This window comes from Dermacentor albipictus, chromosome 2 (assembly GCF_038994185.2).
Source record: "Dermacentor albipictus isolate Rhodes 1998 colony chromosome 2, USDA_Dalb.pri_finalv2, whole genome shotgun sequence".
Lineage (NCBI taxonomy): Eukaryota > Metazoa > Arthropoda > Arachnida > Ixodida > Ixodidae > Dermacentor > Dermacentor albipictus.
This window is the reverse complement of record NC_091822.1, coordinates 144,525,180-144,550,713: the sequence shown is the minus strand read 5'-3', so window position 1 is coordinate 144,550,713 and position 25,534 is coordinate 144,525,180. Positions and strand designations below refer to the sequence as shown.

At 51.6% G+C, this 25,534-nt stretch overlaps 1 protein-coding gene across 3 annotated transcripts in view; it reads right to left on the bottom strand.

Annotated features, from left to right (window-relative positions):
* Positions 1–25,534, bottom strand: part of LOC135904613 (titin-like) — a 71,220-nt gene that overhangs the window by 21,233 nt on the left and 24,453 nt on the right. For 2 of the 3 annotated variants that reach the window (XM_070534055.1, XM_070534054.1), the window contains exon 2: positions 1–25,534. This exon is cut by the window's left edge and continues 8,887 nt beyond it. In XM_070534055.1, the coding sequence (XP_070390156.1) occupies positions 1–25,180 (25,180 nt within the window). In that variant the 5' untranslated portion in view covers positions 25,181–25,534. The other variant, XM_070534056.1, reaches the window with a different exon arrangement.

Genomic DNA, 25,534 nt, shown 5'->3' with positions numbered 1-25,534 from the left:
CCTTTTCTTCTGCTGGAACACCTATAGGTTGTTCTCGCGTCATGAATTCTGGCACGTGGAGGTACTCCAGTTCGTAAGGAGGAGGCTCTACGTAAAGCACCCCAGTTGGTCTCACGGCCTCGAAAGCTCTCGCTTCCTCTACTTCCCGCGGTGGTGCTACTTCAGGTTGTTCACGTGCCATGAATTCTGGCACGTACATGTATTCTGGCGCGTAAGTAGGAGGCTGCGCTTGGGCGTATTCAGGCGCTTCCATCGTGGGAGCTTTGACTGGAGGCGCTTTTTCTTTCTGTGGAACTTCCGCCGCTGGCTTCGTAACAATACTTGCGACCCAGGGTATTTCCATTTCATAACCAGTAGAAGGCCTTTTGCGCGTCTTTGGCTCTTCTGGAAACGGTGCTACCTTTTCTTCTGCTGGAACACTCACAGGTTGTTCTCGCGTCATGAATTCTGGCACGTGGAGGTACTCCAGTTCGTAAGAAGGAGGCTCTACGTAAAGCACTCCAGTTGGTCTCACGGCCTCGAAAGCTCTCCCTTCCTCTACTTCCCGCGGTGGTTCTACTTCAGGTTGTTCACGTGCCATGAATTCTGGCACGTACATGTATTCTGGCGCGTAAGTAGGAGGCTGCGCTTGGGCGTATTCAGGCGCTTCCATCGTGGGAACTTTGACTGGAGGCGCTTTTTCTTTCTGTGGAACTTCCGCCGCTGGCTTCGTAACAATACTTGCGACCCAAGGTATTTCCACTCCATAACCAGTAGAAGGCCTTTTGCGCTTCTTTGGCTCTTCTGGAAACGGTGCTACCTTTTCTTCTGCTGGAACACCTATAGGTTGTTCTCGCGTCATGAATTCTGGCACGTGGAGGTACTCCAGTTCGTAAGAAGGAGGCTCTACGTAAAGCACTCCGGATGGTCTCACGGCCTCGAAAGCTCTCCCTTCCTCTACTTCCCGCGGTGGTGCTACTTCAGGTTGTTCACGTGCCATGAATTCTGGCACATACATGTACTCTGGCGCGTAAGTGGGAGGCTGTGCTTGGACGTATTCAGGCGCTTGCATCGTGGGAACTTTGACAGTAGGCTCCTTTTCTTTCTGTTGAACTTTCGCCGCTGGCTTCGTAACAATACTTGCGACCCAGGGCAATTCCATTTCATAACCAGTAGAAGGCATCAATAGCATTTTGCGCGTCTTTGGCTTTTCTGGAAACGGTGCTTCCTTTTCTTCTGCTGGAACACCTATAGGTTGTTCTCGCGTCATGAATTCTGGCACGTGGAGGTACTCCAGTTCGTAAGAAGGAGGCTCTACGTAAAGCACTCCGGTTGGTCTCACGGCCTCGAAAGCTCTCGCTTCCTCTACTTCCCGTGGTGGTGCTACTTCAGGTTGTTCACGTGCCATGAATTCTGGCACGTACATGTATTCTGGCGCGTAAGTAGGAGGCTGCGCTTGGACGTATTCAGGCGCTTCCATCGTTGGGACTTTGACAGGAGGCGCTTTTTCTTTCTGTGGAACTTCCGCCGCTGGCTTCGTAACAATACTTGCGACCCAGGGCAATTCCATTTCATAACCAGTAGAAGGCATCAATAGCATTTTGCGCGTCTTTCGCTTTTCTGGAAACGGTGCTTCCTTTTCTTCTGCTGGAACACCTATAGGTTGTTCTCGCGTCATGAAATCTGGCACGTGGAGGTACTCCAGTTCGTAAGAAGGAGGCTCTACGTAAAGCACTCCGGTTGGTCTCACGGCCTCGAAAGCTCTCCCTTCCTCTACTTCCCGCGGTGGTGCTACTTCAGGTTGTTCACGTGCCATGAATTCTGGCACATACATGTACTCTGGCGCGTAAGTAGGAGGCTGTGCTTGGACGTATTCAGGCGCTTCCATCTTTGGGACTTTGACAGGAGGCGCTTTTTCTTTCTGTGGAATTTCCGCCGCGGACTTCGTAACAATACTTGCGACCCAGGGCAATTCCATTTCATAACCAGTAGAAGGCATCAATAGCATTTTGCGCGTCTTTGGCTTTTCTGGAAACGGTGCTTCCTTTTCTTCTGCTGGAACACCTATAGGTTGTTCTCGCGTCATGAATTCAGGCACGTGGAGGTACTCCAGTTCGTAAGGAGGAGGCTCTACGTAAAGCACTCCGGTTGGTCTCACGGCCTCCAAAGCTCTCCCTTCCTCTACTTCCCGCGGTGGTTCTACTTCAGGTTGTTCACGTGCCATGAATTCTGGCACGTACATGTATTCTGGCGCGTAAGTAGGAGGCTGCGCTTGGGCGTATTCAGGCGCTTCCATCGTGGGAACTTTGACAGGAGGCGCCATTTCTTTCTGTGGAACTTCCGCCGCTGGCTTCGTAACAATACTAGCGACCCAAGGTATTTCTACTCCATAACCAGTAGAAGGCCTTTTGCGCGTCTTTGGCTCTTCTGGAAACGGTGCTACCTTTTCTTCTGCTGGAACACCTATAGGTTGTTCTCGCGTCATGAATTCTGGCACGTGGAGGTACTCCAGTTCGTAAGGAGGAGGCTCTACGTAAAGCACTCCAGTTGGTCTCACGGCCTCGAAAGCTCTCGCTTCCTCTACTTCCCGCGGTGGCTCTACTTCAGGTTGTTCACGTGCCATGAATTCTGGCACGTACATGTATTCTGGCGCGTAAGTAGGAGGCTGCGCTTGGGCGTATTCAGGCGCTTCTATCGTGGGAACTTTGACTGGAGGCGCTTTTTCTTTCTGTGGAACTTCCGCCGCTGGCTTCGTAACAATACTTGCGACCCAAGGTATTTCCACTCCATAACCAGTAGAAGGCCTTTTGCGTTTCTTTGGCTCTTCTGGAAACGGTGCTACCTTTTCTTCTGCTGGAACACCTATAGGTTGTTCTCGCGTCATGAATTCTGGCACGTGGAGGTACTCCAGTTCGTAAGGAGGAGGCTCTACGTAAAGCACTCCAGTTGGTCTCACGGCCTCGAAAGCTCTCGCTTCCTCTACTTCCCGCGGTGGTGCTACTTCAGGTTGTTCACGTGCCATGAATTCTGGCACGTACATGTATTCTGGCGCGTAAGTAGGAGGCTGCGCTTGGGCGTATTCAGGCGCTTCCATCGTGGGAGCTTTGACTGGAGGCGCTTTTTCTTTCTGTGGAACTTCCGCCGCTGGCTTCGTAACAATACTTGCGACCCAGGGTATTTCCATTTCATAACCAGTAGAAGGCCTTTTGCGCGTCTTTGGCTCTTCTGGAAACGGTGCTACCTTTTCTTCTGCTGGAACACTCACAGGTTGTTCTCGCGTCATGAATTCTGGCACGTGGAGGTACTCCAGTTCGTAAGAAGGAGGCTCTACGTAAAGCACTCCAGTTGGTCTCACGGCCTCGAAAGCTCTCCCTTCCTCTACTTCCCGCGGTGGTTCTACTTCAGGTTGTTCACGTGCCATGAATTCTGGCACGTACATGTATTCTGGCGCGTAAGTAGGAGGCTGCGCTTGGGCGTATTCAGGCGCTTCCATCGTGGGAACTTTGACAGGAGGCGCTATTTCTTTCTGTGGAACTTCCGCCGCTGGCTTCGTAACAATACTTGCGACCCAAGGTATTTCCACTCCATAACCAGTAGAAGGCCTTTTGCGCGTCTTCGGCTTTTCTGGAAACGGTGCTAGCTTTTCTTCTGCTGGAACACCTATAGGTTGTTCTCGCGTCATGAATTCTGGCACGTGGAGGTACTCCAGTTCGTAAGGAGGAGGCTCTACGTAAAGCACTCCAGTTGGTCTCACGGCCTCGAAAGCTCTCGCTTCCTCTACTTCCGGCGGTGGTGCTACTTCAGGTTGTTCACGTGCCATGAATTCTGGCACGTACATGTATTCTGGCGCGTAAGTAGGAGGCTGCGCTTGGGCGTATTCAGGCGCTTCCATCGTGGGAACTTTGACTGGAGGCGCTTTTTCTTTCTGTGGAACTTCCGCCGCTGGCTTCGTAACAATACTTGCGACCCAAGGTATTTCCACTCCATAACCAGTAGAAGGCCTTTTGCGCTTCTTTGGCTCTTCTGGAAACGGTGCTACCTTTTCTTCTGCTGGAACACCTATAGGTTGTTCTCGCGTCATGAATTCTGGCACGTGGAGGTACTCCAGTTCGTAAGGAGGAGGCTCTACGTAAAGCACTCCGGTTGGTCTCACGGCCTCGAAAGCTCTCGCTTCCTCTACTTCCCGCGGTGGTGCTACTTGAGGTTGTTCACGTGCCATGAATTCTGGCACGTACATGTATTCTAGCGCGTAAGTAGGAGGCTGCGCTTGGGCATATTCAGGCGCTTCCATCGTGGGAACTTTGACTGGAGGCGCTTTTTCTTTCTGTGGGACTTCCGCCGCTGGCTTCGTAACAATACTTGCGACCCAAGGTATTTCCACTCCATAACCAGTAGAAGGCCTTTTGCGCGTCTTTGGCTCTTCTGAAAACGGTGCTTCCTTTTCTTCTGCTGGAACACCTATAGGTTGTTCTCGCGTCATGAATTCTGGCACGTGGAGGTACTCCAGTTCGTAAGGAGGAGGCTCTACGTAAAGCACTCCAGTTGGTCTCACGGCCTCGAAAGCTCTCGCTTCCTCTACTTCCCGCGGTGGCTCTACTTCAGGTTGTTCACGTGCCATGAATTCTGGCACGTACATGTATTCTGGCGCGTAAGTAGGAGGCTGCGCTTGGGCGTATTCAGGCGCTTCTATCGTGGGAACTTTGACTGGAGGCGCTTTTTCTTTCTGTGGAACTTCCGCCGCTGGCTTCGTAACAATACTTGCGACCCAAGGTATTTCCACTCCATAACCAGTAGAAGGCCTTTTGCGTTTCTTTGGCTCTTCTGGAAACGGTGCTACCTTTTCTTCTGCTGGAACACCTATAGGTTGTTCTCGCGTCATGAATTCTGGCACGTGGAGGTACTCCAGTTCGTAAGGAGGAGGCTCTACGTAAAGCACTCCAGTTGGTCTCACGGCCTCGAAAGCTCTCGCTTCCTCTACTTCCCGCGGTGGTGCTACTTCAGGTTGTTCACGTGCCATGAATTCTGGCACGTACATGTATTCTGGCGCGTAAGTAGGAGGCTGCGCTTGGGCGTATTCAGGCGCTTCCATCGTGGGAGCTTTGACTGGAGGCGCTTTTTCTTTCTGTGGAACTTCCGCCGCTGGCTTCGTAACAATACTTGCGACCCAGGGTATTTCCATTTCATAACCAGTAGAAGGCCTTTTGCGCGTCTTTGGCTCTTCTGGAAACGGTGCTACCTTTTCTTCTGCTGGAACACTCACAGGTTGTTCTCGCGTCATGAATTCTGGCACGTGGAGGTACTCCAGTTCGTAAGAAGGAGGCTCTACGTAAAGCACTCCAGTTGGTCTCACGGCCTCGAAAGCTCTCCCTTCCTCTACTTCCCGCGGTGGTTCTACTTCAGGTTGTTCACGTGCCATGAATTCTGGCACGTACATGTATTCTGGCGCGTAAGTAGGAGGCTGCGCTTGGGCGTATTCAGGCGCTTCCATCGTGGGAACTTTGACAGGAGGCGCTATTTCTTTCTGTGGAACTTCCGCCGCTGGCTTCGTAACAATACTTGCGACCCAAGGTATTTCCACTCCATAACCAGTAGAAGGCCTTTTGCGCGTCTTCGGCTTTTCTGGAAACGGTGCTAGCTTTTCTTCTGCTGGAACACCTATAGGTTGTTCTCGCGTCATGAATTCTGGCACGTGGAGGTACTCCAGTTCGTAAGGAGGAGGCTCTACGTAAAGCACTCCAGTTGGTCTCACGGCCTCGAAAGCTCTCGCTTCCTCTACTTCCGGCGGTGGTGCTACTTCAGGTTGTTCACGTGCCATGAATTCTGGCACGTACATGTATTCTGGCGCGTAAGTAGGAGGCTGCGCTTGGGCGTATTCAGGCGCTTCCATCGTGGGAACTTTGACTGGAGGCGCTTTTTCTTTCTGTGGAACTTCCGCCGCTGGCTTCGTAACAATACTTGCGACCCAAGGTATTTCCACTCCATAACCAGTAGAAGGCCTTTTGCGCTTCTTTGGCTCTTCTGGAAACGGTGCTACCTTTTCTTCTGCTGGAACACCTATAGGTTGTTCTCGCGTCATGAATTCTGGCACGTGGAGGTACTCCAGTTCGTAAGGAGGAGGCTCTACGTAAAGCACTCCGGTTGGTCTCACGGCCTCGAAAGCTCTCGCTTCCTCTACTTCCCGCGGTGGTGCTACTTGAGGTTGTTCACGTGCCATGAATTCTGGCACGTACATGTATTCTAGCGCGTAAGTAGGAGGCTGCGCTTGGGCATATTCAGGCGCTTCCATCGTGGGAACTTTGACTGGAGGCGCTTTTTCTTTCTGTGGAACTTCCGCCGCTGGCTTCGTAACAATACTTGCGACCCAAGGTATTTCCACTCCATAACCAGTAGAAGGCCTTTTGCGCGTCTTTGGCTCTTCTGAAAACGGTGCTTCCTTTTCTTCTGCTGGAACACCTATAGGTTGTTCTCGCGTCATGAATTCTGGCACGTGGAGGTACTCCAGTTCGTAAGGAGGAGGCTCTACGTAAAGCACTCCAGTTGGTCTCACGGCCTCGAAAGCTCTCGCTTCCTCTACTTCCCGCGGTGGTGCTACTTCAGGTTGTTCACGTGCCATGAATTCTGGCACATACATGTACTCTGGCGCGTAAGTAGGAGGCTGTGCTTGGACGTATTCAGGCGCTTCCATCTTTGGGACTTTGACAGGAGGCGCTTTTTCTTTCTGTGGAATTTCCGCCGCTGGCTTCGTAACAATACTTGCGACCCAAGGTATTTCCACTCCATAACCAGTAGAAGGCCTTTTGCGTTTCTTTGGCTCTTCTGGAAACGGTGCTACCTTTTCTTCTGCTGGAACACCTATAGGTTGTTCTCGCGTCATGAATTCTGGCACGTGGAGGTACTCCAGTTCGTAAGGAGGAGGCTCTACGTAAAGCACTCCAGTTGGTCTCACGGCCTCGAAAGCTCTCGCTTCCTCTACTTCCCGCGGTGGTGCTACTTCAGGTTGTTCACGTGCCATGAATTCTGGCACGTACATGTATTCTGGCGCGTAAGTAGGAGGCTGCGCTTGGGCGTATTCAGGCGCTTCCATCGTGGGAGCTTTGACTGGAGGCGCTTTTTCTTTCTGTGGAACTTCCGCCGCTGGCTTCGTAACAATACTTGCGACCCAGGGTATTTCCATTTCATAACCAGTAGAAGGCCTTTTGCGCGTCTTTGGCTCTTCTGGAAACGGTGCTACCTTTTCTTCTGCTGGAACACTCACAGGTTGTTCTCGCGTCATGAATTCTGGCACGTGGAGGTACTCCAGTTCGTAAGAAGGAGGCTCTACGTAAAGCACTCCAGTTGGTCTCACGGCCTCGAAAGCTCTCCCTTCCTCTACTTCCCGCGGTGGTTCTACTTCAGGTTGTTCACGTGCCATGAATTCTGGCACGTACATGTATTCTGGCGCGTAAGTAGGAGGCTGCGCTTGGGCGTATTCAGGCGCTTCCATCGTGGGAACTTTGACAGGAGGCGCTATTTCTTTCTGTGGAACTTCCGCCGCTGGCTTCGTAACAATACTTGCGACCCAAGGTATTTCCACTCCATAACCAGTAGAAGGCCTTTTGCGCGTCTTCGGCTTTTCTGGAAACGGTGCTAGCTTTTCTTCTGCTGGAACACCTATAGGTTGTTCTCGCGTCATGAATTCTGGCACGTGGAGGTACTCCAGTTCGTAAGGAGGAGGCTCTACGTAAAGCACTCCAGTTGGTCTCACGGCCTCGAAAGCTCTCGCTTCCTCTACTTCCGGCGGTGGTGCTACTTCAGGTTGTTCACGTGCCATGAATTCTGGCACGTACATGTATTCTGGCGCGTAAGTAGGAGGCTGCGCTTGGGCGTATTCAGGCGCTTCCATCGTGGGAACTTTGACTGGAGGCGCTTTTTCTTTCTGTGGAACTTCCGCCGCTGGCTTCGTAACAATACTTGCGACCCAAGGTATTTCCACTCCATAACCAGTAGAAGGCCTTTTGCGCTTCTTTGGCTCTTCTGGAAACGGTGCTACCTTTTCTTCTGCTGGAACACCTATAGGTTGTTCTCGCGTCATGAATTCTGGCACGTGGAGGTACTCCAGTTCGTAAGGAGGAGGCTCTACGTAAAGCACTCCGGTTGGTCTCACGGCCTCGAAAGCTCTCGCTTCCTCTACTTCCCGCGGTGGTGCTACTTGAGGTTGTTCACGTGCCATGAATTCTGGCACATACATGTACTCTGGCGCGTAAGTGGGAGGCTGCGCTTGGGCGTATTCAGGCGCTTCCATCGTGGGAACTTTGACAGGAGGCGCTTTTTCTGTCTCTGGAACTTCCGCCGCTGGCTTCGTAACAATACTTGCGACCCAAGGTATTTCCACTCCATAACCAGTAGAAGGCCTTTTGCGTTTCTTTGGCTCTTCTGGAAACGGTGCTACCTTTTCTTCTGCTGGAACACCTATAGGTTGTTCTCGCGTCATGAATTCTGGCACGTGGAGGTACTCCAGTTCGTAAGGAGGAGGCTCTACGTAAAGCACTCCGGTTGGTCTCACGGCCTCGAAAGCTCTCCCTTCCTCTACTTCCCGCGGTGGTTCTACTTCAGGTTGTTCACGTGCCATGAATTCTGGCACGTACATGTATTCTGGCGCGTAAGTGGGAGGCTGTGCTTGGACCTGTTCAGGCGCTTCCATCGTGGGAACTTTGACAGGAGGTGCTTTTTCTTTCTGTTGAACTTCCGCCGCTGGCTTCGTAACAATACTTGCGACCCAGGGTATTTCCATTTCATAACCAGTAGAAGGCCTTTTGCGCGTCTTTGGCTCTTCTGGAAACGGTGATACCTTTTCTTCTGCTGGAACACTCACAGGTTGTTCTCGCGTCATGAATTCTGGCACGTGGAGGTACTCCAGTTCGTAAGAAGGAGGCTCTACGTAAAGCACTCCAGTTGGTCTCACGGGCTCGAAAGCTCTCGCTTCCTCTACTTCCCGCGGTGGTGCTACTTCAGGTTGTTCACGTGCCATGAATTCTGGCACGTACATGTATTCTGGCGCGTAAGTAGGAGGCTGCGCTTGGGCGTATTCAGGCGCTTCCATCGTGGGAACTTTGACTGGAGGCGCTTTTTCTTTCTGTGGAACTTCCGCCGCTGGCTTCGTAACAATACTTGCGACCCAAGGTATTTCCACTCCATAACCAGTAGAAGGCCTTTTGCGCTTCTTTGGCTCTTCTGGAAACGGTGCTACCTTTTCTTCTGCTGGAACACCTATAGGTTGTTCTCGCGTCATGAATTCTGGCACGTGGAGGTACTCCAGTTCGTAAGGAGGAGGCTCTACGTAAAGCACTCCGGTTGGTCTCACGGCCTCGAAAGCTCTCGCTTCCTCTACTTCCCGCGGTGGTGCTACTTGAGGTTGTTCACGTGCCATGAATTCTGGCACATACATGTACTCTGGCGCGTAAGTGGGAGGCTGCGCTTGGGCGTATTCAGGCGCTTCCATCGTGGGAACTTTGACAGGAGGCGCTTTTTCTGTCTCTGGAACTTCCGCCGCTGGCTTCGTAACAATACTTGCGACCCAAGGTATTTCCACTCCATAACCAGTAGAAGGCCTTTTGCGTTTCTTTGGCTCTTCTGGAAACGGTGCTACCTTTTCTTCTGCTGGAACACCTATAGGTTGTTCTCGCGTCATGAATTCTGGCACGTGGAGGTACTCCAGTTCGTAAGGAGGAGGCTCTACGTAAAGCACTCCGGTTGGTCTCACGGCCTCGAAAGCTCTCCCTTCCTCTACTTCCCGCGGTGGTTCTACTTCAGGTTGTTCACGTGCCATGAATTCTGGCACGTACATGTATTCTGGCGCGTAAGTGGGAGGCTGTGCTTGGACCTGTTCAGGCGCTTCCATCGTGGGAACTTTGACAGGAGGTGCTTTTTCTTTCTGTTGAACTTCCGCCGCTGGCTTCGTAACAATACTTGCGACCCAGGGTATTTCCATTTCATAACCAGTAGAAGGCCTTTTGCGCGTCTTTGGCTCTTCTGGAAACGGTGATACCTTTTCTTCTGCTGGAACACTCACAGGTTGTTCTCGCGTCATGAATTCTGGCACGTGGAGGTACTCCAGTTCGTAAGAAGGAGGCTCTACGTAAAGCACTCCAGTTGGTCTCACGGGCTCGAAAGCTCTCGCTTCCTCTACTTCCCGCGGTGGTGCTACTTCAGGTTGTTCACGTGCCATGAATTCTGGCACGTACATGTATTCTGGCGCGTAAGTAGGAGGCTGCGCTTGGGCGTATTCAGGCGCTTCCATCGTGGGAACTTTGACTGGAGGCGCTTTTTCTTTCTGTGGAACTTCCGCCGCTGGCTTCGTAACAATACTTGCGACCCAAGGTATTTCCACTGCATAACCAGTAGAAGGCCTTTTGCGTGTCTTTGGCTCTTCTGGAAACGGTGCTACCTTTTCTTCTGCTGGAACACTCACAGGTTGTTCTCGCGTCATGAATTCTGGCACGTGGAGGTACTCCAGTTCGTAAGAAGGAGGCTCTACGTAAAGCACTCCAGTTGGTCTCACGGCCTCGAAAGCTCTCGCTTCCTCTGCTTCCCGCGGTGGTGCTACTTCAGGTTGTTCACGTGCCATGAATTCTGGCACGTACATGTATTCTGGCGCGTAAGTGGGAGGCTGCGCTTGGCCGTATTCAGGCGCTTCCATCGTGGGAACTTTGACTGGAGGCGCTTTTTCTTTCTGTGGAACTTCCGCCGCTGGCTTCGTAACAATACTTGCGACCCAAGGTATTTCCACTGCATAACCAGTAGAAGGCCTTTTGCGCGTCTTTGGCTCTTCTGGAAACGGTGCTACCTTTTCTTCTGCTGGAACACTCACAGGTTGTTCTCGCGTCATGAATTCTGGCACGTGGAGGTACTCCAGTTCGTAAGAAGGAGGCTCTACGTAAAGCACTCCAGTTGGTCTCACGGCCTCGAAAGCTCTCGCTTCCTCTACTTCCCGCGGTGGTTCTACTTCAGGTTGTTCACGTACCATGAATTCTGGCACGTACATGTATTCGCGCTCGTAAGTGGGTGGCTGTGCTTGGATGTATTGAGGCCATTTTGGTGTGGGAACTTCGACAGGAGACTTTTTCGTTTTTTCCTTTGGGACTTCTGCATAGGGTGTTTGTGGAATCATGTTTGCCATGTGGGATAGTTCTACTCCATAATCGGAGGGGGGTCTGACAAGTTTTTTGGCCTCTCTTGCTGTTTCTGGAGCTGGTGCTTCTTCTCCCACCCGAACTTCTTCATGGTCTTCGTGCGTCATGAACTCCGGCACGTAAAGGTATTCCCGTTCGTACGCAGGTTGTCCCTTTTGTTCAGCTGGAACTCCTTGAGGTTTTTCTCGCATCATGAACTCTGGCACGTAGAGGTACTCGAGTTGATAAGCGGGAGGCTGCACGTGGAATAGTTTGGCTGGCTCTTCAGCTTGAGCAGCTGGTTCAGCGATTACAGATGCCTTGTGAATGGCTGGAAGTTCCTCTTCACACACTTTCTGTTCTTGCAGTAAGGTTTGGTCAGATGATTCTTGTGTCATAAATTCTGGAATGTAGAGGTATTCTAGTTCGTAACCAGGTGGCTGTGCGGATATTTCTTCGGAACCTGTTTTCCCTTCCGCAGCGTGTCCTTCTGTTCCTTCATGCCGCGATGCGGCATACAGTCTTTCTGGCGAAGTGAGGAAAAATACGCTTTCCATGCTCCTCTTTTCATCGCACTTCTGGCAACTTGTAATAACTGAAGATGGCGTTGCTTTCCTTACGGGAGCGGATACTTGGAATTCTTGACCGCGCTTGTACTGTGCGCTCGTTGGACTGCTTTGCACATCACTCGGCAGGTCCATCTTTGTAACTTCCTTGTTATAGCTAACCAACAGATCGAACGTCGACAATGCGGGATAGCCGCCTTTTTTGAAGTCTGCTGTTGCTGATTCGGATATTTGTTCGCTTTCCAATATAATTTCAGCGGTACGAGATTCAACATGCTCGCCGAACAGTCCCCGTGGCTTGGTGACTTCCGAGACACTGGTCGGCTCTTTAGGTGCTTCAGAAACGGCTGCATGTTGCTGAACTTCTGGAAGAACGAGTTCCTTAAGGTCCGCCTTTTCCTTGCGTTTCGCGGACGGTTCTTCAGGCTGACCATATACCCGCGCCATATCAATAATTTGACCTCTTCTTTCTTCAGGCACTCCAAGTAAGACTTCCAGCATGGCTTCCTGTTCATGAACTACTGGAAGTGAAAGCTCTTCCATAGGTGCCTCAGGTTTTTCTTTCCCTGGCCCTGGCTCTAAAGCAGGTTCAGCGAATAACCCTTGCATTTCAAGGGAAACAGGTTTCTCCTTTGCCGCTTCCTCCAGTAGGGATTTCTGTTCTTTCGCCTCTTGAAGCATAAGCTCTTGCATGTATTTTTCTTTTTCCATTGGTGACCCAGGCTCGAGTGCACGTTCAATGACTACAGCCTGCAGTTCAATGGCTGCAGCTATTTTTTCCAGAGGAACTTCCGGTAGGGCTTCCTGTTCTATGACCTCTGGAAGGAAAATACCTTTTTCGACAAGTGCCCTTTTCTCGCGAGGTTCCGGCATGACTTCTTGCTCTGTAAAAATGGCTCTCGTTTCCATATCTTTAACTTTCTCCTCCGCCTGCTTAACAATATCTGCTGGCGTCTCGAGAATCAATGTTTTTTCTTGTGCTGACAGTTTACGTGTAGCTAGGGTTTCTTTTTTGTTATCTTCGCAAATTGTAGTTGCCTGTAGTGGAACTTCAAACAACGCTTTGCAGGGTTGTACCTGATCTGTGGTTGACCGAAAATCTCTGGTCAACATGATATCAACAGGTGCTTCGTCTTTAAACGCTTCACTTATGAAGGGTCCAGTGTCTCCCAAAAGTGCTGTCTGAGTCGCAGGAACTTCAAGGACGGAATTTGCTTCAAGTTCGGGAACAAGGTTCAAGTCCGATTTACGTGTTACAGGCACCTCGCCAAAGTCTGGAGGGAATAAATCTTCACCGGCCACCTTGTTTTCCGCACCTGCTTGAAGAACCGTCTCGGGGAAAGCCAGGGACACAGCGTATTCGTCTGCAACTGTTGGTATTGATTGCGGTTCTTCAACTGGAATTTCGTCGGGTGCGGGAACAAGCTCCAACTGCTCTGCTTCAGTCACATATTCTTCAGTTTCCGCCGGAAGAAGTGACTCCTTACTGATCGTGTCTCTTTCGTGCAGGAAAACTTCAGCCGGCGGCTGTTCTGCACCTTTCACTAGTAAGGGTGTTACCTCTTTTCGAGAGATTAGTTCTTCCATGTCGGCTTCTGGAATTGGAGACGCTTCCAGGGCTGGTACAAGTTTGAGCTCCTCCGACGTGCGTGGCTGTTCTCTAACAGGCTCATAAACGGACGTTTGCGCAACTTGTTCTCTTTTGTCGAGCACTGCTTCTGGTGCCATCTCTTGAAAGTCGATATTAGCGCATTTTCCCTCTGATACGTCAGCTTGCAACGGCAGCAGGTCTTCCTGCGGGGCTAGTTCAATGATACCACCTTCGGAAGTTTCGGCATGCGGCTCTGTAGAAGCCACTGCTTCCTGTATTTCATACTCATCAGGCCTAGGAATCCTTGTCTTCACTTCAGCCGATGTGAATAATCCCCATGTCTCTTCCGAAACTTTCTTAAGTTCCGGTGCCTTTCTTGGCTGTGCGGCAGATTCAGCAGGCTTTGTGCTAAAAGGTGTTACTTTAGTGGGCCGTCTTGCCGTGTCCTGAGGCTCCTTAAGCGGAGTTGTCTGCAGAGGAGACCTAACCTTTGTTGAAGCGACTGCAGGTAATGTCATGGTCCTGAAAAAGGGCGCTGCTACCGTGAACACTTTCTTAGAAGAAATATCATCGGGTAGCTCTGGAGGAGTGAAACCTTCACTAGGCTCTTCACTAGGAAAGGTAGGCGGTTCGACGAGGAACTCCGGCACGATCGATTCTTCTGACAAAGAGCGTTTCCCTTCTATTGGTACCAGGGGAACAAAGTCAGGTTCATACGGAGGTACCATCGTGATTTCTGGAACCCTAACCTCTTCAGGTGTTTTGGGAGAAGTTACTTGAGCAGGCGCCTCGAAGATTGTCATGCCTTGCGTGAGCCCTTCTTGTTCTGTTGAGCGCAAGTCAAAATCTGAAGGGGTTGTGTCCGGTGGCTTTTCCATACCTGATGCTAATCCACTACCATCAAATCTTCCTTGACCATGTACTACCATAAAAGCTTCTTGTTCTTGCACTTCAGGAAGGACGAACTCTTCTACAGGCGCTTTTGCTTTTTCTAACGCCGGTACTACAAGCGGTGCTGTGATTACGTGTGCTGCTTCGGCGCCGGAAAGAATTTTCTCTGCAGGTGCTTCGCGCATGGCAGCTTCTTCAAGTACCTGGGGCAGTACAATGTCTTTACCAGGCGTCTCTTCAGTGCTGGATATTCGCTCGATGCCCGATTCAGTGAATGGAGGTACCATAGATACAGCCGGAACTGCTCCGTCCACACGTGCTGCAGCAAATGTTGCCTGTTCCTGCAAATCAGGAAGGGAGTGTTTTTTGACAGGCGCTTCCGTTTTTAGTGACACTGTCTGCGATGCTGGTAGAGCGCATGTTAGAGACATTTTATGCAATGAAATTTTATCGACAGGCGCTTCTCCGAGGACGTCTTCAACGCGGACCTTTGCATGGATGACATCTTGTATTTGTGAAACTTTATCCTTGCGGACCATTGGCTGAACCGTAATACCGACTTTCACAAGTGCCGGCTCAACAAGCAACTTTCCTTCGACGGGCGTTTCCGTCAGCGCTTCCTCTTCCTGCACCTCGGGAAGGACAAGTTCGTCGCCGATCGCTCCTTCTTCTTTTTTGTATGCGAGAAGCTCGGCCATCAATGCAGTGGACACAGGTGCTGTTTCTGTCACGTCCACTTTTCCCTCTGTAAACGCTTCAATAACGGCTTTCTGTTCCTGCACTTCTGGAACTTGAAGTTCTTCTATCGGCGTCTCTAGTACTTCCTTGGGCGCCATCGGCTCTGCCTTTTCTGCTGATATCGGCTTGCTTTCCTTGACGGGTGTTACTGCAAGTGATTCCTGCTCCTGCACCTCTGGAAGGAGAAGTGCCACAGCAATGGACTCTTCTGTTTCTTTTCGAGGAAAAACTTCAGCTGCTGATGCAGCAAATAAGGGAGCAGTTTCGACAACAGCCACTTCTCTCTCTGGAAGAGGTTCAGTTTCCTGTTCCTTCACCATCGCAAGTATAGGTTCTTCTGCGGCCGCCTTTACCATTTCTCGTGCAACCGGCTGGGAGACACCTTCAACAGGTACTGGTGCCGTTTTAGTAACTGCTAATTGCTTTTCTGCCACTGCTTCGGGTAGCGATTCCTGTTCTTGCACCTCCAGAATTACAAGGTCTGGCACCCTTTCAATTTTCTCTTGTGGCGCTGGCATGAGTGGTACTTCAGCGGTTACCGGCACCGAAGCAACTTGTGTCAGTTCAACCAAAGGTGATTCTTTCAAGGCGACTTCTTCAAGTGCTTCATTTTCCTGAACCTCGGGAAGGACGAGCTCTTTGTCTGTGGCTTCTTCTCCTTCCTTCTGCTCAAGCAATTCTGGCGCCATCGCAGTAGATACTGGCTCAATTGAAATAGGGGCTGCTTCCTCTACTGGGAAATTTTCGGGAACGACTTCCTGTTGTTGCACTGTTGGAAGGGCAAATTCTTCTGCGGCGGCCTCTACCTTTTCTTCTCGCGCTATTGGCTCGACGACACCTTCAACATATACTGGTGCCGCTTTAGCAACTGCTAATTGCTTTTCTGCCACTGCTTCGGGTAGCGATTCCTGTTCTTGCACTTCCGGAATTGCAAGGTCTGGCACCTTTTCAATTTCCTCTTGCGGCGCTGGCATGAGTGGCACTTCAGCCGTTATTGGCACCGAAGGAACTTGTGTCAGTTCAACCAAAGGTGATTCTTTCAAGGCGACTTCTTCAAGTGTTTCCTTTTCCTGAACCTCGGGAAGGACGAGCTCTTTGTCTGTGGCTTCTTCTCCTTCCTTCTGCTCAAGCAATTCTGGCGCCATCGCAGTAGATACTGGCTCAATTGAAATAGGGGCTGCTTCCTCTACTGGGAAATTTTCGGGAACGACTTCCTGTTGTTGCACTGTTGGAAGGGCAAATTCTTCTGCGGCGGCCTCTACCTTTTCTTCTCGCGCTATTGGCTCGACGACACCTTCAACATATACTGGTGCCGCTTTAGCAACTGCTAATTGCTTTTCTGCCACTACTTCGGGTAGCGATTCCTGTTCTTGCACTTCCGGAATTGCAAGGTCTGGCACCCTTTCAATTTTCTCTTGCGGCGCTGGCATGAGTGGCACTTCAGCGGTTACCGGCACCGAAGGGACTTGTGTCAGTTCAACAAAAGGTGATTCTTTCAAGGCGACTTCTTCTTCAAGTGCTTCCTTTTCCTGAACCTCGGGAAGGACGAGCTCTTTGTCTGTGGCTTCTTCTCCTTCCTTCTGCTCAAGCAATTCTGGCGCCATCGCAGTAGATACTGGCTCAATTGAAATAGCGGCTGCTTCCTCTACTGGGAAATTTTCGGGAACGACTTCCTGTTGTTGCACAGTTGGAAGGACAAATTCTTCTGCGGCGGCCTCTACCTTTTCTTCTCGCGCTATTGGCTCGACGACACCTTCAACATATACTGGTGCCGCTTTAGCAACTGCTAATTGCTTTTCTGCCACTGCTTCGGGTAGCGATTCCTGTTCTTGCACTTCCAGAATTGCAAGGTCTGGCACCCTTTCAATTTTCTCTTGCGGCGCTGGCATGAGTGGCACTTCAGCCGTTATTGGCACCGAAGGAACTTGTGTCAGTTCAACAAAAGGTGATTTTTTCAAGGCGACTTCTTCTTCAAGTGCTTCCTTTTCCTGAACCTCGGGAAGGACGAGCTCTTTGTCTGTGGCTTCTTCTCCTTCCTTCTGCTCAAGCAATTCTGGCGCCATCGCAGTAGATACTGGCTCAATTGAAATAGCGGCTGCTTCCTCTACTGGGAAATTTTCGGGAACGAGTTCCTGTTGTTGCACTGTTGGAAGGGCAAATTCTTCTGCGGCGGCCTCTACCTTTTCTTCTCGCGCTATTGGCTCGACGACACCTTCAACATATACTGGTGCCGCTTTAGCAACTGCTAATTGCTTTTCTGCCACTACTTCGGGTAGCGATTCCTGTTCTTGCACTTCCGGAATTGCAAGGTCTGGCACCCTTTCAATTTTCTCTTGCGGCGCTGGCATGAGTGGCACTTCAGCGGTTACCGGCACCGAAGGGACTTGTGTCAGTTCAACAAAAGGTGATTCTTTCAAGGCGACTTCTTCTTCAAGTGCTTCCTTTTCCTGAACCTCGGGAAGGACGAGCTCTTTGTCTGTGGCTTCTTCTCCTTCCTTCTGCTCAAGCAATTCTGGCGCCATCGCAGTAGATACTGGCTCAATTGAAATAGCGGCTGCTTCCTCTACTGGGAAATTTTCGGGAACGACTTCCTGTTGTTGCACAGTTGGAAGGACAAATTCTTCTGCGGCGGCCTCTACCTTTTCTTCTCGCGCTATTGGCTCGACGACACCTTCAACATATACTGGTGCCGCTTTAGCAACTGCTAATTGCTTCTCTGCCACTGCTTCGGGTAGCGATTCCTGTTCTTGCACTTCCAGAATTGCAAGGTCTGGCACCCTTTCAATTTTCTCTTGCGGCGCTGGCATGAGTGGCACTTCAGCGGTTACCGGCACCGAAGGGACTTGTGTCAGTTCAACAAAAGGTGATTCTTTCAAGGCGACTTCTTCTTCAAGTGCTTCCTTTTCCTGAACCTCGGGAAGGACGAGCTCTTTGTCTGTGGCTTCTTCTCCTTCCTTCTGCTCAAGCAATTCTGGCGCCATCGCAGTAGATACTGGCTCAATTGAAATAGCGGCTGCTTCCTCTACTGGGAAATTTTCGGGAACGACTTCCTGTTGTTGCACAGTTGGAAGGACAAATTCTTCTGCGGCGGCCTCTACCTTTTCTTCTCGCGCTATTGGCTCGACGACACCTTCAACATATACTGGTGCCGCTTTAGCAACTGCTAATTGCTTTTCTGCCACTGCTTCGGGTAGCGATTCCTGTTCTTGCACTTCCAGAATTGCAAGGTCTGGCACCCTTTCAATTTTCTCTTGCGGCGCTGGCATGAGTGGCACTTCAGCCGTTATTGGCACCGAAGGAACTTGTGTCAGTTCAACAAAAGGTGATTTTTTCAAGGCGACTTCTTCTTCAAGTGCTTCCTTTTCCTGAACCTCGGGAAGGACGAGCTCTTTGTCTGTGGCTTCTTCTCCTTCCTTCTGCTCAAGCAATTCTGGCGCCATCGCAGTAGATACTGGCTCAATTGAAATAGCGGCTGCTTCCTCTACTGGGAAATTTTCGGGAACGACTTCCTGTTGTTGCACAGTTGGAAGGACAAATTCTTCTGCGGCGGCCTCTACCTTTTCTTCTCGCGTTATTGGCTCTACGACACCTTCAACATATATTGGTGCCACTTTAGCAACTGCTAATTGCTTTTCTGCCACTGCTTCGGGTAGCGATTCCTGTTCTTGCACTTCCAGAATTGCAAGGTCTGGCACCCTTTCAATTTTCTCTTGCGGCGCTGGCATGAGTGGCACTTCAGCCGTTATTGGCACCGAAGGAACTTGTGTCAGTTCAACCAAAGGTGATTCTTTCAAGGCGACTTCTTCAAGTGTTTCCTTTTCCTGAACCTCGGGAAAGACGAGTTCTTTGCCTGTGGCTTCTTCTCCTACTACCGGTGCCATTTTCTCCGGAAATAAACGTTTCTCCGCTGTTGCTGCCGGCAGCGCCTGCATTACCTGGACTTCTCGAAGAGGGACTGCTTCTATCAGTGGTTCTTCCTTTTCTTTTCGTGGCGCCGGCTCGACCACCATTTCAGCTGATACAGGCACATGTTTATGCACAGGTACTCTTTCCTCGGTGTGCGTTTCTTTGACGGCTTCCTCTTCTTGTACATCTGGAAAAACTTCTTCGGCCAGCTCGTGTTCTATCTTGCCCGCCTGCGGCTCGGCAGCGGCTACAGCGGATGTTGGCGTTATTCCTATTGTCGGCACACTTTCTGCCGGTGGTACTTCAGGTAGACGGTTTTGTTCCTCCACCTCTGGTAGAAAAGTTTCAATTTCTTGCGCCTCTTTCACTTTCTTGGGCACAGACGGCTCAGCTGCTCTCTCAATGGCTAAAGGTGCAATTTCATCAAGCGCCAGACTTTCTTTTGCCGGTATTCCGGTAAGTGCATTCTGTTCTTTCGCCTCTGAGAGAAGTTCTTCGACGAGCGGCTCCTCCTTTCCTCTGTGCATTGTTGGCTCTGACTTCACTTGAGGAAATACGGCGGCCGCTTCTACACTGGAACGTGCTTCTTTTGTAGTTGCTTCGGATAGAGCTTCTTGTTCCTGCACCACTGGAAGGAGGACTTCATCTTCCTCAAGTGCTAGCGGCTTCACTGCGGGTACAGCGAATGTCCCTGAGAATTCGAAAGATGGAGCTCCTTCCTCGACAGATACTTCAGCGAGGACTTTCCGTGGCTGCTCTTCTAGAAGCATGACTTTTTCGACATGCGGCTGTTCTTTGGCTTTGCACGTCGTCGGAACGACTGCCACATGAGCCAATTCCGGGGATAGTTGAAGTGATGGCATTTTCTCGGCAGATTTCTCCGTAAGGACCTCCAGTTCCTTTACCTCCGGTAAACTGAGTTCTTCGCCCGACACTTCTCTCATGATCGCCGGATGCTGGACAGTATCTTCACTCGAGACTGGTGCTGTTTCTATGAGCGCGACCTTTTCCTTTGTGGGTGCTCGAGGTACGGGTTCTTGTTCCTGCACATCGGGAAAAATAAATCCAACAACTGGCGCTGCTTCCATTTCTCTGTGCTCCAACGGCTCAAACGCCCCTTCAGTGGGTAGCAGTGTCATCCTGCTAACGGGAACGTTTTGCTTTTCGAGCGCTTCGTCAACAGCTTCCTGTTCGTGCACTTCGGGAAGAACGAGCTGTTCTAATTGCTCCTCTTTCTTTTCGCCACGCTCCAACTGGCCGACCGCCCCTATGCCCGATACGGGCGACCTTTCAGTAACTGACACTTTTCCGCCAGCGGGTGTTTCCATAAGCGCTTTCTGTTCCTCTACCTCGCAAAGAACAATGTTCTCGACCATTTCCTCGTTTTCCTTGCGTGACATCGGCTGGGCACTCACTATAACGGAAGGCGGCGCTAATTCCAGGCCTGGCATTATTTCCTCTGCTGGTGCTTCAGCGAAGGTGCCCTCGAAGGATGGCCCTTTCAAGATATCGGGTGGCATTTCCTTCTCCAGTGGGCGCTCTTGCGCAATTTGCTGAATCGCGGCTAGTTGTGCAGCTGGCGCGAACGATGTTGTGTCAGACGGCAGCTTTTCTTCACGCCTTGATTTTTCAACAAACCCGACTGGTTCTGCCTTTTCTGCTTCTGGCACAAAAGGAAGCGCTGCTTGCGCTTCTGATGGCTTTTGGGGAGAGCGTTTCTTTTCCTCTGGCTTTAGCTCAAAGGAAGGTAGTTCAAAAGATGGGGCAGCGGTGATAGCTAAAGCTGCTCTATCTTCGACTGGTTCTTCGGCACGTCGCTCATGGGTTTCTTGAGCAAGCCTTCCTATTGTTTGTGGCATTTGCGATTGTGGTTCGAGAGAAGGTTCTGCTAAACCTCTTGGTGGTAGTGCTTTTTCTAGAGATATCCTCCTTTCTGGCTTTAACTCAATAGCGGGCACCTCAGACGATGGGGCAGCGGTGCAAGGCTGCCAGAAAGCTTTTTCCGATATTTCTTGTATTTGTTTTTCTGGAGGGTACTCCTCCACCGGTTTGAGTTGAATCGGGGTCATTGCGCCACCTGGTGCTGCTGCTGCTGCTGCGGTTAACTTTATCTGCTCCGATGTTTCCGAGACTGGCTCACGAATTTCTTGAAGTGGCTCGACCAGTTCCGCTTCTTGCTCTGCCGCTACGAGGGATGGGCTCCCCAACCATTCGGACTGTGCTTCTTTTATTTGAAGGTTTTCTTCTAATATTGGCCTAATGAGGGGCTCTTTAACCGCGCTGGCCAGGAAAAGTGGTTGCACTTCTTTTGGTTCAGCTGTAGCGATGCCGAGCGCCGAGATATTTGGTCGTGTGTCAGAAAGAGCATCAATGGAGAACGTTCCTACTGATGATCCTTGCTCACTTGATGAGGTTTTTCTGTTCTCTTCAGGCTGTGGCTGCATAATTGTGAGTTGCGTTAGTTGTGGTAGCTCGCTAATTTTCGATTCCGGCCCTGTTGTGGATGTCTTTTCGCGTTCATGTGCATCATACGAACCGAGTTTAGGTGTGCCTTTCTCTGTATCTAGAAGGGCGACAATCGCTGGTTGTTCTTCAATATCAGACTTCCATTCAGAAGAAGATATTCCTTGAAGTTCGATAAGCTCTCCCGGCGCTTCTTGCTTGATGTCAAATTTTTCATAAGGCGCAATAAACCCTCGCCCTTCTGACGATGATTTTTTAATACTTTGATCTGACTCAATTGGTAATAGATGTTCACTGAACTCAGGCGACGGTACTTCCTGTGATACATATTCAATGGCTGGAACGACTTGATCAGGTGCCTTTAGAGTTGCCCATTTGTCCGCAAGGGACGCCTGCCCTTTCTTAACCCTTGCTCTCCCCTCAATTGATGTCGTTCCTTCGGACACGAAAGCCTCCTTTGCATCATGATCTCGTAATCTCTGGTCTGCGTCGGTTACCTCTGATGGCATATACTCCGACGGTTCCACTGCGCCAGCGCTCGATTCAAGCGATAATGGTTTAAATTCAATGAGCTCGCCTGACGCTACAGATCGTGCAGTGTGTCCTTGAACCACCGGAATCATTTGACCAGCGGCCTCCGAAGGTGCTCTTGACGAAGCTCCGGTTTCTGACGGTTCTTCCAGGCTCATCTGCCATTCTATAGATGGCGTTTTTTCGGAACCAAACAGGTCGCCTGACGTTTTCCTCTTCAGTGGAAGCCTCCTGGCGACGGCGACTCGGTTAGTACCTTGCTCCGGCCGCAACCACTCCGGCGCGAAGTCGTCTGACCGCTCTACGAAGCTGGCTTTCCATTCGATTGGTGGTGTTTCTTCCGATCCTGCGAACTGACCTGATCTTTTACGCTTTGGAGGAGCTCTTTCCAAGGTTTCACCTAACGGCTGCGTGGCTTTCGGGTAAAGTGGTTGATATTCTATCGACGGTGTTCCCTCAGACATAATAAGCTCACCGGATGGTGCTTGGCGAACTGGAGCCTTCTCCAAGCCTGGGATCTGTGCGAGCAGAAATTCCATCGTAGGAAGCCCGGAAAACTCCTCCGACATTTCACCAGTGCTGGACACTCCCTCGAGGTGCGGTGCTTCTTCCGACGTCGTGCGTCGAATTTTAAGCATTGGTTCAACCTCTCTTAGTGTTGCTGGAGTCTCCAGAGCTGCTCGCGCTTCTTCTTCCACAAACTTCCGAGGACCAATTTCTGAAAGTTCCTCGGTGCTCGCTTGTTTCCACTCGATCTGTGGAGCTTCTTCCGTTGAGACAAGCTCGAGGGAAGGTAAATGTTCTACCAACGGCTTTTCTAACGGTGCCATTTCGGGAACCTGAGATTCTGCGGCAGTAACTTTTGGAGGAGTCACTAGGGACAAAAGCTCCTCGGCGCTAGGCTTCCACTCAACTGCTGGTACCTCCTCTAGTGGGAAAAGCTCAATCGCAGATGGTTGGCGCTCTGTCGGCACTTCTGTTATGGCTGGCACCTCTCCCACTAAAGGCGCCTCCGTTGACATTGGCTTTGGAGGAGCAGACTCTTGGTCACCTTCCTCCGCCCTCGCTTCTTTGCCGTACTCTGGCCACACCTCAGCCGGTGAGAATTCATGTGATTCCTTCCTGGTTGCCGAAAGTTGGGTTCCTTCTAGCTTCTGCGTCGGGAATCCTTCCGCGAATTCTTGGCGGGCCTCCGCTGATACTTTTTCACCGGTTTCTGTCACGTCCAACTTCTCCGTAACAGTTCTTTCAGGAATATTGTGTTCTATAATTTCTGTACCTGCTTCTTGGGGAGCTCCCATTGCGGCCTCTGTTGCATCATCCCGTGCGGATACTGGCAGCGCCTTTTCCTGACGCTTCTTTCGCTCAGTAGGCGCCACGTCGGGCCTCCTTGCTGCCAGTTCTGCAGACTCAGCTCCGTCATAAGTGATTGCGAGACATTCTTGCTGTGCAAGTGGCGGCGCAATAGTTCCTTCGATCGCGGACTGTTTCTCCAAGGTGTCCGTTACAGTAACGTTTACAGCATCACGTAGACTCAATTCTGTTTCGTCAGGCGTGGGTAAGACAACGAGAGCCACAGATTGGGATGCTCTCTTTGAGCGCTTGCGCTTCCCTCTGTTTACCACAGCTTCAAGAACTTCATCCTCCGAAGTCGACTCTTCGAGTTCCGCTCCAGTATCAGCTGTCCAGACCCTCGCTTCAACGTTGGGCACTTCTTCGGGCGATTTCTGCGCCGAATCGAGCGTTGTCTTAGCTTCATTCCCGACAGCTTCAATGGCGGCCGATGTGTCATCTCGCGGTCGTCGTTCTTCAAGCTTTTTGCCTGTCAATTTCTTTGCGTCTTCAACTTCTGGCTCCCAAGTGCCCTGAAAAGGACCTCCGGGTGACTCCAATTTCTTTTCTCGCAAGATTTCCGCTGGCGATAGCTGCATCTCCAGCGGCGTTGCCCGTTCCATAAGCTCAGCACTGTCGGTTGCTTTCTCTTGAAGCTCGACGAGGGCGCTTCCTGCCAGTACTGGTTGATACGATTCGACTCCTACTGTTTGAGGTATTTCTGTTTCCTCAATGATCGCGGCCACCGGACCTTGCGCTTCCAGGGAGCGGCGAGGCTTGGCGGCCACAGTGCCGTCACGTTTGGTGAAGAACTCTTGCAGCCAGCTGGGTATCTCTGGTCTGCCTCCACTGCTTTCCGTTGAGCCTGTCCCTCTGCCGCGATCTGAGCTTACTCGCCGGAGTGGAACGTCCATGTGAGGGAACCGCACAATGACATCATCGCTGCCAAACGCTTGCTTGATCTGCTCTTCGCTCAGCAAGTACAGCCTCTCAGTGGGACCTCTCGCTCTCTCGCCTGCCAGTTGCTGGGGCATTTGAAAAATAGCTCCATCCGGTACTAATCCTTCCGTCTGCGAGCCGGTGGCACGCATGGGCGTTGGTGGCTGCTCAGCCTGGACGCTTTCCTCACGTGTATCAGGCTTTGACGTCGGAGGCAGGCCACCGGTACCGTCGTTGGCGTCAAACCGAATGGTTCTTCGACCACTGGCTAGGGAAGACAGGATGTCACATGGTGGCATTGTCGTCGAGTCTGTTCTCTGCGCCGCGAAAGCGGCGTTCAGGAAGCGCACGAGCTCAGCGACGTCCTGTTCCTTGAGGTGCTCGAGGTTGACAGAGCGTGACTTCTTGGCGCCCCCGCCGCTGCTGAACTCGGGCTTCATGCTCCTGTCCGCAGAGCCGACTTCGAACAAAGATTTTGCGCGTGGCACAGGAATTTCAAATTTTTTTGGCGACGACTGTGCGGAGGTGCCGGACTTGCTGTTCCCGGCATCGGAGGTGGTCGAGTTGAGCATGACCACGATGTTGACGTGCTGTGGTCGCGGGGCCGTGGACGCGGCCCGGGTGCTCGCAGTAGCGGCGTCGGTGGCACCACCACCACCACTCGCGGAAACTCCGCCCGGTGCATCAGAGCCCATCATCGGCAGGTCTCCGGGCTCCACCTGCAAGGGCACCGTTCTGGACATGGTGTACCGTATGCTGGACACGGTGCCCATGCCCAGGCTAGCGGACTTGAAGGGCTGACGGCCGTCCTGATCGACCACATCGTCGCGCGACAGGTGTTGCTCCACCCGGTAGTTGCCGAAACTCCTGGTGAACTGTACGACGTCGGGCTGCGACTGGCACTTGGTCGATGATGCCGCTTCCTGCTTACCCTCTTGATCGGCAACTCTTCCATTCTTTGGCTCAGAGGAAAGCTGCTGAAGTGGTGGTTCTCGGTTGTCTTCGGGCTGTTCCGGCACTGGCACGCCGGGTGGCGGTTGCCCCCGCGAGCCAGTGCCTCCGCCCGGCGGCGGATCTTTGGAGAACTTTTCGCTCATGGTCTCCTCTTCCGCATCCTGCGCAGCACCGAGGCGCTTCTCGTAACCCGGCGCGACGCAGCCGGCGCTTGCAGGCACCTGGCGTGGCGGCGGACCTTGTTCGCTGCTGCCGCGCCGGCGTCACCCCTCGAGGCCCCGCCTGCGCTAGCCGTGGGCGTGGTCGACGCGTGCCATTCGCCTCCAGTCGACCACGTCCAGAAAGGGCCTGTTCGCAGTGGTGGCATTGCAGCACGTGTGTCTCCGACGCAGCATCGTCAGCGCGCTACGCGACGCCTGGATGAAACGGCTCTCGGCGCACGCACGAGACGACGCGAATGCCATCACGCACTCCTCGGTCACCCCAAAGACAGTCGC